Below are 14,809 nucleotides of genomic sequence, written 5' to 3' on the forward strand. Positions count from 1 at the left end.
GCTTGTTTCAAACGGATCATTTCTGAATACGGGCTGTGTGTATTTCTCCGTATATTGAGCGCTTTCGATACTTTCACAGTATTTATAAAGCACTTAAACCTGCTTTATAATATAAAATACATGAAAATCTCACTTTTTACAATATGGGACCTTTAAGTTAACTCACTCATTTCAAACATCATAAAGCTTCAAATTGTTAACTTTTAAACAGATGTCATTTCAAGCTGTAGAAATCTATGGTTCGATTGCCATTTTTAAGTTAAACTGTCTTTGTTTTGCATCTTTGTTTTCTTTTCAAATAGTAAGTCCAACTTGCTTGTAGGTTCCAGCACATAGAGAGCAGGGAAGAAATTGTTTAAAGTGGCAATCCTTAAGATTTCCATCCTGGTTGATTAGGATTTCCATTTGAGTGAAAACAGTAAATTGAGCTCAGACTTTAGAAGTCTTGAGTCTTTTTGTTGATACAAGAGCACAGGAATAGAATAGAAAAACACATTTCTGTGTACATGAGCTTCAAGTTTTCAGACTTTTTTTGCATACAGTAGTTCCATTTTGTGTTTCAGCATTTTTTCCGGCAATGTTGCCACAGACACCCAGTTCATAATACTGCAAATATATAAATATTGCAATACTTTCATCAGTGGGCCATAGGCTCAATCACCAATGTGTTACCTCATTTGGCGATAGATAGTGACTTAACAGAAGTTTATTTAAATGAAAATCTTCAAGATTGCCACGTTAAATAAAGTAAATAATAATAATAATACAAAGTTCTATTTCAAAATAGATGTTACTTTGTGTCAGGGATAATAAAACTGGACATTTTGTCACATATCTTTCCCAACATGCGGTCTTTTCCGCCACACAGAGTCATCTCCATCACAACACATATTTTTAAGTAAATTTAATAATAAAAAAAAAAACACAATCACACTAATAATATTTTGTAGTTTTTCAAAATTCTGCAGTTATGATTACAATTAATTTATAAAATTGGAAAAATCATGATTGTACCACTCAGAAAGCGACTGAAAGCTGTTTTTCATCTAAATAATGGAAAAAAATATTATCTTTAATATCCTGAAGATAAACACACACACACACACATCTGTGTGTGAAATTTCATTAAATATTCAGAAAACACAAGGTATGTTAATAATTCTGTTTTAAAAACACCTTTTTGTGGTGTGATGGAAATGATGATTGTTAGAATAAAATCACAAAAATGATCTATTATTTAAATAATTTCTTCACAGCCACCATCAGGAAGTGTTTCTACACAGGATGGAGAAATAAAACATATCAATACATTTCTTCTTTTTTATATTTATTTTTTTTACTTTTTAAAACCTTAAAATATGTGTTGGACTTTGGACCGTAGTTGAAGAATCAGCCATAAATAAAATGAATAAGCTTTAGAAATGTGCACTATAATTTGTTACATGTCAATTATTTTGTATTTATATTGTGCAGCGTGTCAGCATTTCCCTACAGGTGGCCGCAGCTATAATAAATGTTAACTTTAAAACCCAAATATTCAATATTAGGTCTTCAAGAGTCTGTTGCACTTTAAAAAAGGGGAATAAAGTACCAAAAATATCAGCATTAGGGAGTATTTAAATAGGAGACTAAAGAGAGCATCTTGTCATCATGTAACTTTAAATAAAGACCAGATTTTGTCCACTTAGCATCTCAGGTTCACTGAGGTTAGTGAAGGTTTCATGTTGTGACACTGGGCCGCTGTGTGCTTACCGTGTTGTGAGGATATGGGTAAGCTGCAGGAAGCAGGAAGCAGGAAGTGACCGGCTGCTGTCCTAACCTCCGCCCTCAGGTTCCTGAAGCTGTACGGCCGCAGGTTCAGCAAAGAGGACCACATTCTCTTCATCAAGCTGCTCTATGAGTTGGTCACGCTGCCCAACCTGGAGCCTCACATGATGCAGAGCTACGCCAGGCTGCTCATTCAGCTCCTCAAGTGGGTTTGACACAAACACACAGACACACAGATGCATATCTGAGCATAGATCTATATATGTATATATAGATCTATGTATCTGAGCTCCTCACCCTCAGGGGACAAGGTGATGGAGCTCAGAGAACTGCAGCTCCTTCGTAGTTCACCTGTAGCCTCTCCTGCCCTTTAGTATCCTTTAGTATAATGAGATCAGCCCAGTCGGTAGACATCACTGTGCTACAAAGTGGTAGACCGACGTTGAGTCCCATGACGTGTTAAAGTGGATTTTTCACTTACCTCTTCGCCATTTGGATCGCTGCCATTTGGAGCTTTAAACAACCTGCAGACTTGAGAAAAGAAAAACAAAAGTAATTTAGAAAGCACTTAGATGCCTGCATGAAGGCTGCACAATCCTCCGGATGTGGTATTTTAATTACAGAAAATGTGTGAACTGTGAATATTGCATCAGAGATGAGTTTTCTTGTTATTTTTTTATGAACTTTTAATACAAATCTGTCTGGATTATGTATTTTTATTAAATTCTTCTGAGCTATACATTCTTCTTTTTTGTCAAACTCAGTGTTTTCTTCTCCGTGATGCTTGGCCTTTCTTCTATTAGCTCTTTGGTTGTTTTAACTGCATACTTTTCTGATTTTTAAGTTTACATCTTAAATAATCCAAACTTAAAATCACCCCTTAAAATCAAGAAGACCTTGCGATGCCCTTTGAGGCTTTGGTGATCCCTAGTGGGGGTCAGGACCTCCAGGTGGGGAACCAGAGCATTAAGGGAATTCATAAGAAAATAACAAACATTTAAAAACAGCTCAATCTTAAAAATGTTCCCATAAAAAAGTACAAAATGCAACACTGAAGTTCAGATAGATCTTCAGTTTTAGATGACAATAGTAGGTGTTGATGGAGTGAAAATTTAAATAGCAGTTCAGTCTGATTTTTAGGCTTCAACAATATGACTTGCATGCGTGTTTTTGTAGTGGTTTACAAAAACTATGTAATAATCATATGAAATGGAACAAAGTCAAAGTTAGAATGGACCAATAGTACCAGAAGTACTCAGACATGTAGACCTTTTATATACAGTGCAGTAGTTTAGTCCCGTGGCTCCCAATCTAGGGTCCAGGCCTCCTCAAAGGGTCACTAACTATATCTGGGGGGTCATTAGATGATTAATGTGGTATATGAAGGAAGAAAAAAACTAAGTTCTTCTGTATTCCTGTGCTTCCTTTTCTCTAATCTTTGCTTTTTGCTGAGAAATATTGGATAGTTTTACCTCTTGAGGCCTCAAACTGTTATTTAAGTGAAACCATCTCAGCAGTTTAGAAGGGAAATCTCTCTTTTTGGGAAGGAGCAACAAGCCAAAACGAATAGGGTTCTTTTAGCTCAATATTAGTTTTTAGTGTACAATCTCAAGCTGAAATGAAACTAGTAACCATAACTGTCAAATAAATGTTTTGGAATAAAAAGTACCATGGCTACGTTCCAAATCACATCCTTTTTCTTTTTACTTTTAGTACATACTGCAGCTGCCCTAGCCAGAAAAGCATGCTGGCTTGCATACTGCATAATGTGACAGGGTGTAGTAGGATCTCCTGGTATTTTTGGCATACTGCATTTGACATATGTATTGGGGCATACTAAATCTTTTTCTGGCATACTAAATAGTATGGTTGTGTGGGTACTGGAACGCACAGACAATTTCCCTCTGAAATGTAGTGCAGTAAAAGTTTAAAGTGGCAGAAAATGGAAATATAAATCTAAATAGGACAGTACAGCAAGTACAGTTATTGATTAAATGTACTTAGTTACCCCCCACACATAGTAAGGAAAAAAAGGACAGTGAAGTATGTTGGCCTAAGTGTACATTTATTGCTCTTTAAGCCGTGACCTACATCGTAACTCCCTGCCGCTTTCGTCTCTAAAACCACTACTCCAGCGACTGCAGGATATTCTCCAAGACGGTCACATTCATCACTTCCCATTTGTCTCCAGTTGTTTCCACGATTTTCACATCCATCACAAAACAACACCTGAATGTAGCTGTCATTTGTCTGAGTGTTTTCCATTAGATGAAAAGAGAAAGATCTGGGCTAACCATATATTAAGTGCCAGGTCTCACAGCTGAGAGATGAATTTGATACTCAACATCACGCATCAGGTCTCAATTGGCTTCTTCTTTTTTTCTCGCGTTTCACTGTCATTTCCCCCATTGTCTCTTCTTTCCTTCAATTTTAAAATCTCCCCAATGAGAGTCTGTTCCATAGCTGTTAGATGAATGAGAGAGGAGACGACAAGAGGAATGTGAGGCTGTGGAAACTGTGCATATTCTTCAGTGCACAGACTCAACCTTTCTGTGGGGTTTATTCCTATAGAAACTGTGTTTTTTTACAAAGAATAAGTAATAGAGTTCAAAGAAAGCAATGTGAAAGTTTCTCAAGAGGATTAAAAAAACGGCTCTGCTAAGTATAATAAAGCACTCATCAGTTAGAGGCAATTTAAAAGCTTAACAGGGCGTTTGAAAAATCAAGAATCATGAGGTAACTCCACTGCGTGCCGCGTCGACTTTCAGTAGTCTAAGAGTCTACACCTGCAAATTACTAATGTCTGCAGCTGTCAGTCCAGTTGTGCTTTATTGAATACAAAGAAATCACAGTGCTCTGTTTGCAGACATGTCGGGAAGTTGGCAGGCATCATGTTGAGCGCAGCCTGAGTAATTTCCCCATGATTACAGACTCTTTCAGACACCCTGTAGTTTCTCACATCCATAGAACATTATTACCATCATTTTCTCTTAACTGGGGTTCTCTTTTTCAAAGGTTTAAATATCAAAGAAACTGAGTGAAGTCCTGCAACATCTTTTACTAAAGAGGCCAGATAAGTCAATAATTGGCTTCTTTTTTCAAACAGGAAGAAGGAGCTGCTGTCAAGGGATGACCTACAGTTGCCGTGGCGACCCCTCTATGATCTCTATGAGAGCGTCGTCTACTCCAAAAATGAACACCTTGGACTCATCTGGTTCCCCAAGTATGATGTTATACCTTTACATTGACCTGTTGGGAGGAGTTGAAACACTGTTGTTACTGTTCATGTACTCCCCACTACTACTACTACCGTTATTACTACATCTACTCGCCTCTTTCAGACAGTTAGATGAGAAGATTGCACTCTTGTACAGTAAATATGAAGCTACCACCATCTAACATAGCTTAGCATAAAGACTGGAAACTGGTGGAAACCCACTTTAGTTAGCTAGCTACTGGTTGATGCTTCATATTTACTTCTTCTTCTTCTTCTTCTTCTTATTCGCACCCCCTGGTCGCTGGCTACAGCATGGATGTATTAAAAGAACTACAGTCATAAATCCCAAACTAAAAAGTTAAAGTACACGTCAAATAATTTTTTCCCAAAGATGATTTCTGTCATTTTAGGTATTTCTTATCACGCTGATGTATGTTCAAGAGTTAATTTTTTGATCAAGTTTGATTTTAATTAGTTATTTGATGCTATTCACCTTATTACGCCCCGCCCACTTTTATTAGTTTGTTTCTTCTGCCTTTGTGCTCTAACTTCCGGTTAGCTACTTTTTTTTTCTTTTTTTTAATCTTGATTTGTTGTGGGCTTTCAAACAGAAGGGAGCAAGACTGTTAACCTCAAATAAAGGTTAAGAATAGCCGATTATCAAGCAAAGATGCCAGACATCTTTTAGTTTATGAAATATGAGGATTTCCATCTTTTCTCTGTGTTATTTTGCTTTAAAAATATTGTGTTTTGGACTGTTGGCGAGACAAAACAAGCACTTTTTAGATGTTATGTTGGGCTTTTATGGGCACTATGTTGTGACTTGTTATTGATAGAGATGCACAGATCCGACTTTTTCAGTCCCGATACCAATAGGGATACCTGGGCTTTGGGTATCGGCCGATACCGAGTACCGATCCGATACCAGTGTTTAATTAATAAGCTGTATGCCTCACTGTGTGGAAGTGACTGGGATCTTTCTTTTATGTGTAAGACAACATCAGGCTTGAACTTAAACATAGCTTTTCTGACTTTGTAAAACAAAATGTGACCAATAAATACATAGATATAAATGTATTTGTTATTAATTATTAGAATAATAAATCATACACCAGACACTTGGTAAAAAATCAAAAAACATAACAGGAATTACAATTCAAGTGTAAACCTTTTAATGCAGCAATAAATTGGTTAAAACTTAAACAGGAATTAAAATTCCACTATATACATAATGTATATAAACATAAAATGTAATTGTATATATCGGCCACATTGTCACCGATATCCGATCCAGCTATGCGAGTCAGTATCGGCCCGATATCCGATCCAGTATCAGTATCGGTGCATCCCTAGTTATTGACTAAAAGATTAAATTGAAAGAACAACCAACAGATTGATTAATGAGGAAAACAATTGTTAGTTGCAGCTTGATTGTTGAATGTTTTGTGTGGATCTCATAAGATAGTAAAAGCAGAATTCCCTCACACTCACACACCTCCTCTCTCTGCTTGTTTGCAGCTCAGTGGACCACATTTTGAAGGCTTTGATCAAAAGCTGCAGACTGTAAGTCTCATCCTCTGTGATCATGTAATTTGTGCACAGGATAATGCGTTGCTTTGATCTCCGGTTGAGCTGCGTGCCGTAGATCAATGTGTGTATTTGTATCTCCAGTCTGTCTTTGCTTGTCCGCATCTATTTGTGCTCACGTCTGTCCTTGCCTGTGTGTGTGTGTGTTTGTGTGTGAATTTCCCAGGTATTTCCCCGCGTCGTCCACCAAGGAGATGCTGGATGAGTGGCGCCCCCTGCTGTGTGTGTTTGACATGGCCATGCAGAAGGCCGTCAGTAACATGGAGCTGTTCCTGCCCACCATCATGCCACCGGAAGAGCACAGCCAGGGCTTCCAGTAAGTGGGCCAACTGGAACGGCTCTGTTAAGAAACTTATATTATAAGTGCAGCTTGTCTCGGCCAGAGCTAACACAAAGGGTTTATAGTGTTATCAAAAGCGGCCTTTATTTATTTATAGAACAATCTCTGCCAGCAGAAAAAGAAGGTAAAGTCTTTTTGGTCCTAAGATGGAAACTTAAAGGTCCCATATTGTAAAAAGTGAGATTGGCATGTCTGTTATAGTATAAAGCAGGTTTAAGTGCTATATAAATACTGTGAAAGTATTGAAACGTTCGATATACGGAGAAATACGCACAGCCCGTATTCAGAAATTGTGCGTTTGAAACAAGCCGTTAGGATTTCTGTCCTTTTGTGATGTCACAAATATACAATATTTAGACCATTACACGGTTTTAAACATAAACATTCTAAATGTGTCCCAGTTTATTTCCTGTTGCAGTGTATGTGAATGACATCAGCTGACAGAAAGTAAACATGGACAAAAATTGTTGACTAGCAACGCAATTCCATTGCAATTCCGTTGAAATTAGCTAAAACGGAGCGTTTCTGACAGAGGGTAAATACAGGTATATTCAGGCAGACAGTATGAGGAAAATAAAGGGATTTTTGAACATTACAGTATGTAAACATGTTCTAGTAGAAACACAAAATACAAGTATGAACCTGACAATGAGCATAATATGGGACCTTTAACTTGTTGTTTAATCTTTTGGTTGGATCTTATGACCATGTGTCATGTATAACCACATCTTTCAGGCTTTGTAATACACCTTTTCACCTGGGACTATCAATAAATAATGTTCTTTTTGCGTCAGCAGTGCTCCCCCCTCTCCTTGTTTTTGCTAATATTTCTGCTGCTTTGGAAAACCTTTGTCCCCCTCTCTCTCTCCTCACCCTTCATGGTGTTCCAGCTATGAAGCCTCTTCACAGCGTTCGCCGCATTCTTCAGTGTATTTGCTCTTTCGCAAGCTATTTGTCTGGATTTAGTCTTGGATTCATCAGCAGTTTCCGCACAGTTTCCACAATACATCATCTTTAATACTCCGTTTTTTTCCATTTCAGTTTTTCTCTCTCTCCTCCGGAATCAACAAGGGAGGGAGTTCATATTTTGGGGAATTGGAGATAAATGAGGGGAATTCAGCTTCAGGTGTGTGTGTGCGTGAATATAATGGTGTTTTTTTGTGTTTTTAGGTTGTGGTTTGATGAGTTAATGAATCTTTGGACGTCAGTGCAAAATCAGCCAAGCTGGGAGGGGGTAAGACACACGCATAAGCACAGTATTTATGGTATTTTCTTTCTTTTAATTATTTGACACCTCACTGTTCACTGGCTTGAAAGTCTTTATGCCACAGCAAAGTTAAATGAAGTTGAAATTAATCAAAAATTCCACCTCTCAAATTTTTTGTATAAATCCGCAGCAGCAAGTGGTGGGGTTTTAAAAACATTTTGAAATGACTGAGCAATGAATCACTTGGCTTTCCAGTTTCCTAAAAATGGACACAGTCATTTGGAGTGACACACATTTCCTGACGACGATGATTGAAATGTTGTTGAAGCATCGGCATGAAGATTTTCCATTTTGTGCCTCCGCTCTGCTTTCAAGCGGCCTGAAGTGGCCAGAAGTGGCCTGGCCGTGCACACTTCCTCCCTTCTTGAACATTTATTTTTTTCAAAGTGGCTATATTTAATTCTTGGAATGACGTTCTTGGCTTCTGGGAATGTTCTCTGTGCTCGCAGTGATTGTTTGTCTGATCTCGTCCCACAGCACCTAGTGAACCTGTTTGCTCGCCTCGCCAACGATAACATCGGCTACGTGGACTGGATCCCTTATATCCCCACAGTGAGTCCTTTTAGCAGAGTTATGTGGCTGCAGGAGTGTGTCTGTTACTGTGTTTTATTGGGAGCCTTGTGATAAACTCTACTCTGTATGTGTGTAGATCTTCACCAGGATCCTGCGCAGTCTGAACCTTCCAGTTGGGGTCAGTCAGATGGTGGCACCGCGGTATCTCACCAACTCCTATGACATCGGACACTTGGTGTTGTGGATCACGGCACTTCTGGTACACACTCTGCAGACTTTTTCTCCTAAAAATACATTAAAAAAAAACATTAGGGCTGTCAAAGTTAACGCGATAATAACTTGTTAACTAAATTCGTTTTAACGCCAAGAATTTCTTTAACACATTAATGCAGTTTGCGATTTTGTCAGTTTTAAAGCTAGAGTGAAGATACTGGTATCATATGAAACTAGAAAACCTAATGAATCCATTGGTACCATGTCATACAAAGGAGGTTAAATAACACTCCAAACGCTAAATTTTGGCGAGGAATAACTGTTAAGGCCATATTCAAAGAGGTCCCTTGACCTCTGACCTCCAGATATGTGAATGTAAATGGGTTCTCTGGGTACCCACGAGTCTCCCCTTTACAGACATGCCCACTTTATGATAATCACATGCAGTTTGGGGTCAAGTCATAGTCAAGTCAGCACACTGACACACTGACAGCTGTTGTTGCCTGTTGAACAATATTTGTCATTCTTTTGTGTTGTTAATTGATTTCCAATAATAAATATATACATACATTTGCATAAAGCAAGCATATTTGTCCACTCCCATGTTGATAAGAGTATTAAATACTTGACAAATCTCCCTTTAAGGTACATTTTGAACAGATAAAAAATGTGCGAATAATTTGCGATTAATCGCCATTAATCATGGACCATCATGTGATTAATCGCAATTAAATATTTTAATCGATTGACAGCCCTAAAAAAAAACGATATTTCATTGCGGCTTAATTATGGTTATTACCTGATTTGAACCCCTGCAGGGAGGACCAGGAAACCCTGCACAGAAGGAGCTGACCTGCCTCTTCAACAGCATTGCCTCCTTCTACCATCCCTCCAATCACGGTCGCTGGCAGGTAAGTTTCTCTCTCTCTCACACACACACACTTACATGCACACACTCATTTTCTGCTGCTTGCTGTCACACTCCTTTGATTTATAACCTGTCATTCAGGATTCTCTTCACACTAACAACACAATAATGAAATGCACAGCTGCCGGAGAAAAGAGCGATATCACAGATCTGTTTACGTCAGACTGTGCGAATGTGTCTCTGGGTGATAACGCTAATGTTGAATGTGTGTGTGCACCCTGCAGGCCCGACTGATGCGGCTGCTCCAGCGGCTCCCGGCGAGCGTTGTGCGCCGTGCACACCGGGAACGTCATGCTGCCCCCAGCTGGATCACGCTGGTTCCTGAGTGTCAGAGGCTGACTGATGAAGACTTGCAGGAGTTCACCCGCAGCCTCTCTGGAGCCGCCCTGCTGGCCATGTTCAGGTAGTGCACTTTGGTAGATGTCACATTAATAGCTATAATCTGGAAATCAATTAACAACACAAAACAATGACAAATATTGTCCAGAAACCCTCACAGGTACTGCATATAGCATAAAAAAATGCTCAAATCATAACATGGCAAGCTGCAGCCCAACAGGCAACAACAGCTGTCAGTGTGTCAGTGTGCTGACTTGACTATGACTTGCCCAAAACTGCATGTGATTATCATAAAGTGGGCATGTCTGTAAAGGGGAGACTCGTGGGTACCTATAGAACCCATTTTCATTCACATATCTTGAGGTCAGAGGTCAAGGGACCCCTTTGAAAATGGCCATGGCAGTTTTTCCTCGCCAAAATTTAGTGTAAATTCAGAGCGTTATTTAACCTCCTTCTCAACAAGCCAGTATGACATGGTTGGTACCTATGGATTCCTTAGGTTTTATAGTTTCACTATGCATGTACTTTAAAAAATAATATTTGTGTACATGCATTAGATAACTAGTGACCAAACTTGGCATGATGAGCTTGTCTTTGATTTAACCTCAGTATGGACGGTTACTACAAATACAGCAGTCAGCATTATTCAGCGAGTGATTTATTTATAGAGCACTTTCACAGTGAGATCTACAAAGTGGTAAGAAGATAAAAGACAATAAGAGGCCTTGAAAACAAGAACATAGAACAAATTGAGCAACAAATATGATTACAACATAGCGGCAAATTATTAGTGAAAAAGTAAAACCACAATAATAGAATCAAACAAAAGAGAGAGATTAAGAGAAACCCAAAAATAAATAGAAGCCGGTCTGTAAAAATAGGTTGTAAGATGCCATTAAAAAAAACAAACTGTGCTGCAGTAAGTGGGAAGGCTGATAGAAAGTATTTCTACTCAGGCAGGAATAGACACAATAGGTGTCCTTGTGGAGGCAGGTGTGAGCTTTCTGTTGCGCAGTCACAGCCGGTGGTCTTTTTAATCCACGTTTAATGACCAAAATTTTTCCAGACCTCCATTTTTCGAGCCAGAAGTTTGGTTCTCACATAGATTCTAACTACGTATTTGCTTTAAAGCCTAAAAATCGTTTTTATCTCAACAATAATGTCCTTTTTCCACCAAATATCACAGACAACAAAACCCTTAGTGATCGGCAGGGCTAACTTTGGCTGGAAAGTGAACCTTTTTGAGACATCTAGGTTATTATTTTAACCTAGAACTATAAAATACCCTCTCTTTTCAGCCAAATGTAGCCCAATTTTGAGCAGTTTTGACCTACGAGTTACCCTATCAGTGTTTACTGGGTTGCTGTCATGTAAACAAGCTATTTGAATCAATGCCAGTCAGTTATCCAACAAGTCCAAACCCTGCTGTGACTCACTAGCGAGTGCCGCCACAAGGCCTCAACAACAACAAGCTTAATCTGGACAAAGACAGGTCATCTGTGATTATCTACCTGTGCATGTGTGTGTGTGTTGTTGATGCTGTATTGTATGTTGCTAATCTACCTTCTTGTGGTGCTGTGCAGTAAAACCGGCAGTACGGATGCCGCCTACGCTCTTCAGAACCTGGCTCTCCTCACGCCAGAACTCACCATACCACCTGTACTTGAGAAGTAAGTGTTTGTGAGAGGTATCTGCCTCAAACCACGCCAATGTACTGTAAAAAAAAACATGAAAAAACATAATATTCATGGAGTTTGTAACTGTTATTATTATACATTTTCTTACTTTGATTGGGGGATAATCATGCTTTAAATTTTGGAACTACAATTCCCATAATTTGAGGGCTTTTGTAGGATGTAAACAGGAAGTTATGTTTCCTTGGAGTCAGTTAGCTCGTAGCTGTGGGCTACGACTCAAACTAGCCTGTATTTGTTTATATTTTGGCAAATTTCCACAATTAAAAGTATGCCGAATTATCTATTAGTAGTTCCTGTTTGTAATGTACCCATGAATGTACAGACAACTATCACTGGATTACTCTGATACTGTAGGAAACTTAAAAACGTGAAGATTCTCAGGCAAGTTCTGCAGTTATGAGTATCTTTTTTTCCTAAGATTTCTAAGCGGATTTATGGATGTTTATTCTCAATTAACATATTAGATAGTAATATCCTCAGGTAGTGCAAGTCACACTGAATTTAAAAATATGTGTATCCTGTATGTGAGTTTATATTTGACTGAGTTATGTCTCAGAGAACGAGTACAAATTGCACTAAGGGTTTTGAAGTACTGTACCTTAAAGGAACAGTGTGTAGCATTTTGGGGGATTTATTGGCGGAAATGGAATATAATATCAATAAGTATGTTTTCTTTAGTGTATAATCAGCTGAAAATAAGAACCGTTTTGTTTTCATTACTTTAGAATGAGACGTTTATATCTACAAAGGGAGCGAGGCGCCATGTTTCTACAGTAGCCCAGAACGGACAAACCAAACACTGGCCATTCACGTTTTTGCGTCGGCCACCGTAGTTCTCCTACACACTTGGCGCATGGGAGAAGTTTTAGTTGGTTGCAATCTGCAACCCCACCGCTAGATGGCGCCAAATCCTACACACTGCACCTTTAATTGCCTGCTGCAGCCGGCCGAATCAGTGACCAAACTACAATAATTCCCTTCCAGTAATGTTTGCCCCCTCTTCAACTCTCCCATCATCATTTTGTTATTTCGTGTCTTGTGTATAACAGGATGTACGCAGCGATGGAGACCCTGACGGAGCCGCACACCTTCACCGCCACCCTCAGCTGCATGATCGGCATGGCTCGCAGCCTGGTTCCCCCAAACAACCATTACACAGAGGGCCGTGGGCACGTGCTCCCGCTGCTCATGGGCTCTCTGCCGGGGGTGGACCCTAACGACTTCAGCAAGTGCATGGTGAGTAATGGATGTGTTGATTAGTAATGAAGAAGAATTGTTAGACAAGTAGACAATACAGCTCTTGCTGATTAAATTCCCCTCTCGTGTACTTTGGTCTATCCCATTAATAATTCCTGAAAGTGGAATGAATATCTCAGTTTGAAGAACTCGCAATTACTGAGGCTCGGTCCTCGGTTTTCTGCTTGGATTGTAAAATGGATTGGTTTCTTTTCTTGGTGTGCTCGTTGCTACATTAATCCATCACGCCAGAATGAATTGATGCATTTGAAAAAAGTTGTTCCACCGACATCTGGTAGGTTGTTTAACTTGGGTCTTGATCACGTCAGATGAATTGATCTGTTTCCCCGTTGCGTGGCTCTCTCCAGATAACGTTCCAGTTCATCGCTACCTTCACCACTCTGGTGCCTTTAGTGGATTGTTCGTCTGCTCCTTCTCAACACAGCGATCTCACAGAGGTATACACACACACACACACACACACACACACACACACACACACGAACAGTTTAGTCACAAAAGAGATCAAATAAACATAATACCTACAACATGCTGAGTCTTTTTTCTTAAAGGAATTGTTTGACATTTTTGGAGAGTTAGCTCAAAAGATTGATACCCCTCTCTACTCATGAATATGCAGCTGGTTAGCTTAGCTTAGCACAAAGACTGGAAACGGGGGGAAACAGCTAGCCTGGCTCCGTCCAAAGTCAACAAGACAGCACCTCTATGGGATTTTCTTATTTTGTAGGCTTTGATTTAAGTTGTTTTTTTTTGTTGTTGCTATTGATCTGGGGTGTGATTACAGGGGTTTAATTTCCCTACTGGTGTGATTTTGTTTTTTATTCTGGAACAGCAGGGATGGGGTTTTCTTTTCTACAGTTGTTTTAGGTTTGGGTTTTTTTATATTTTATTTAAGTAAGTTTGTTTGCAGTCTGGTTTTTCTATTATTTTTTGGGTTTTTATTTTCATTAAGACGTGTTTTGAGTGATTTGTTGTTTTCTGTTATCCATTCTCAGATCAGTTATCAGCTCCTCACTATTTTGCTTTGAGTAAATTCAATTTTGGGGATTTGCTTGATTCTATTTTGATTAAGTTACTAGTTTGTGGGTCGGTTTATTTTCAGGTTGTGGGACAGTCGGGGTTTCTTCTACGGCTGTCAATCGATTAAAATATTTAATCGCGATTAATCCCATGATGGTCCATAGTTAATTGTTATTCCTACCGTGTCAGCTGACTTTTTTACAGTTGGGCTCCTTAAAGTGTTTGTCAGTGGAGGAAGTGCCTGAGTGGAGCAGCACATTATGGCCAAGCCAAGCACTTCCTCAGGCCGCATAACTTTGATTTCACTTCGCTCTTCTGTTTCTGGTTTAATGTTTTTTCAGGGCTCTGTAGTTGGGCCAAAATCGGAGGATCCCATTGATTCCACTTTCCCTGAAAAGGAAGCAGACTCTGTTTGTTTAATATTGTTCTTTAGTTTAGACTTTAACCGGTGAGTTCTTGCAATTGCAGATTATATTTGTCTGTATTTAAACTAGGGCTGTCAATCGATTAAAATATTGAATCGTGATTAATCACACATTTTTTATCTGTTCATAATGTACCTTAAAGGAAGAATTGTCAAGTATTTAATACGCTTATCAACATGGGAGTGGGCAAATATGCTTGCTTTATGCAAATATATGTATATATTTATTATTGGAAATCA

The 14,809-nt window shown here is 39.0% G+C and overlaps 1 protein-coding gene across 1 annotated transcript in view; it reads left to right on the top strand.

Annotated features, from left to right (window-relative positions):
- Positions 1-14,809, top strand: part of LOC119478904 (proteasome activator complex subunit 4B-like) — a 46,082-nt gene that overhangs the window by 704 nt on the left and 30,569 nt on the right. Inside the window, exons 2-13 of the mRNA XM_037753942.1 lie at positions 1,832-1,972; positions 4,874-4,990; positions 6,503-6,547; positions 6,738-6,887; positions 8,082-8,145; positions 8,656-8,730; positions 8,828-8,950; positions 9,723-9,815; positions 10,057-10,235; positions 11,755-11,841; positions 12,918-13,104; positions 13,473-13,562. Coding sequence (XP_037609870.1) covers positions 1,832-1,972; positions 4,874-4,990; positions 6,503-6,547; positions 6,738-6,887; positions 8,082-8,145; positions 8,656-8,730; positions 8,828-8,950; positions 9,723-9,815; positions 10,057-10,235; positions 11,755-11,841; positions 12,918-13,104; positions 13,473-13,562 — 1,351 coding nt within the window. The remainder of the gene's footprint in view (positions 1-1,831; positions 1,973-4,873; positions 4,991-6,502; positions 6,548-6,737; positions 6,888-8,081; positions 8,146-8,655; positions 8,731-8,827; positions 8,951-9,722; positions 9,816-10,056; positions 10,236-11,754; positions 11,842-12,917; positions 13,105-13,472; positions 13,563-14,809) is intronic.

This window comes from Sebastes umbrosus, chromosome 20 (assembly GCF_015220745.1).
Source record: "Sebastes umbrosus isolate fSebUmb1 chromosome 20, fSebUmb1.pri, whole genome shotgun sequence".
Taxonomy (NCBI): Eukaryota; Metazoa; Chordata; class Actinopteri; order Perciformes; family Sebastidae; genus Sebastes; species Sebastes umbrosus.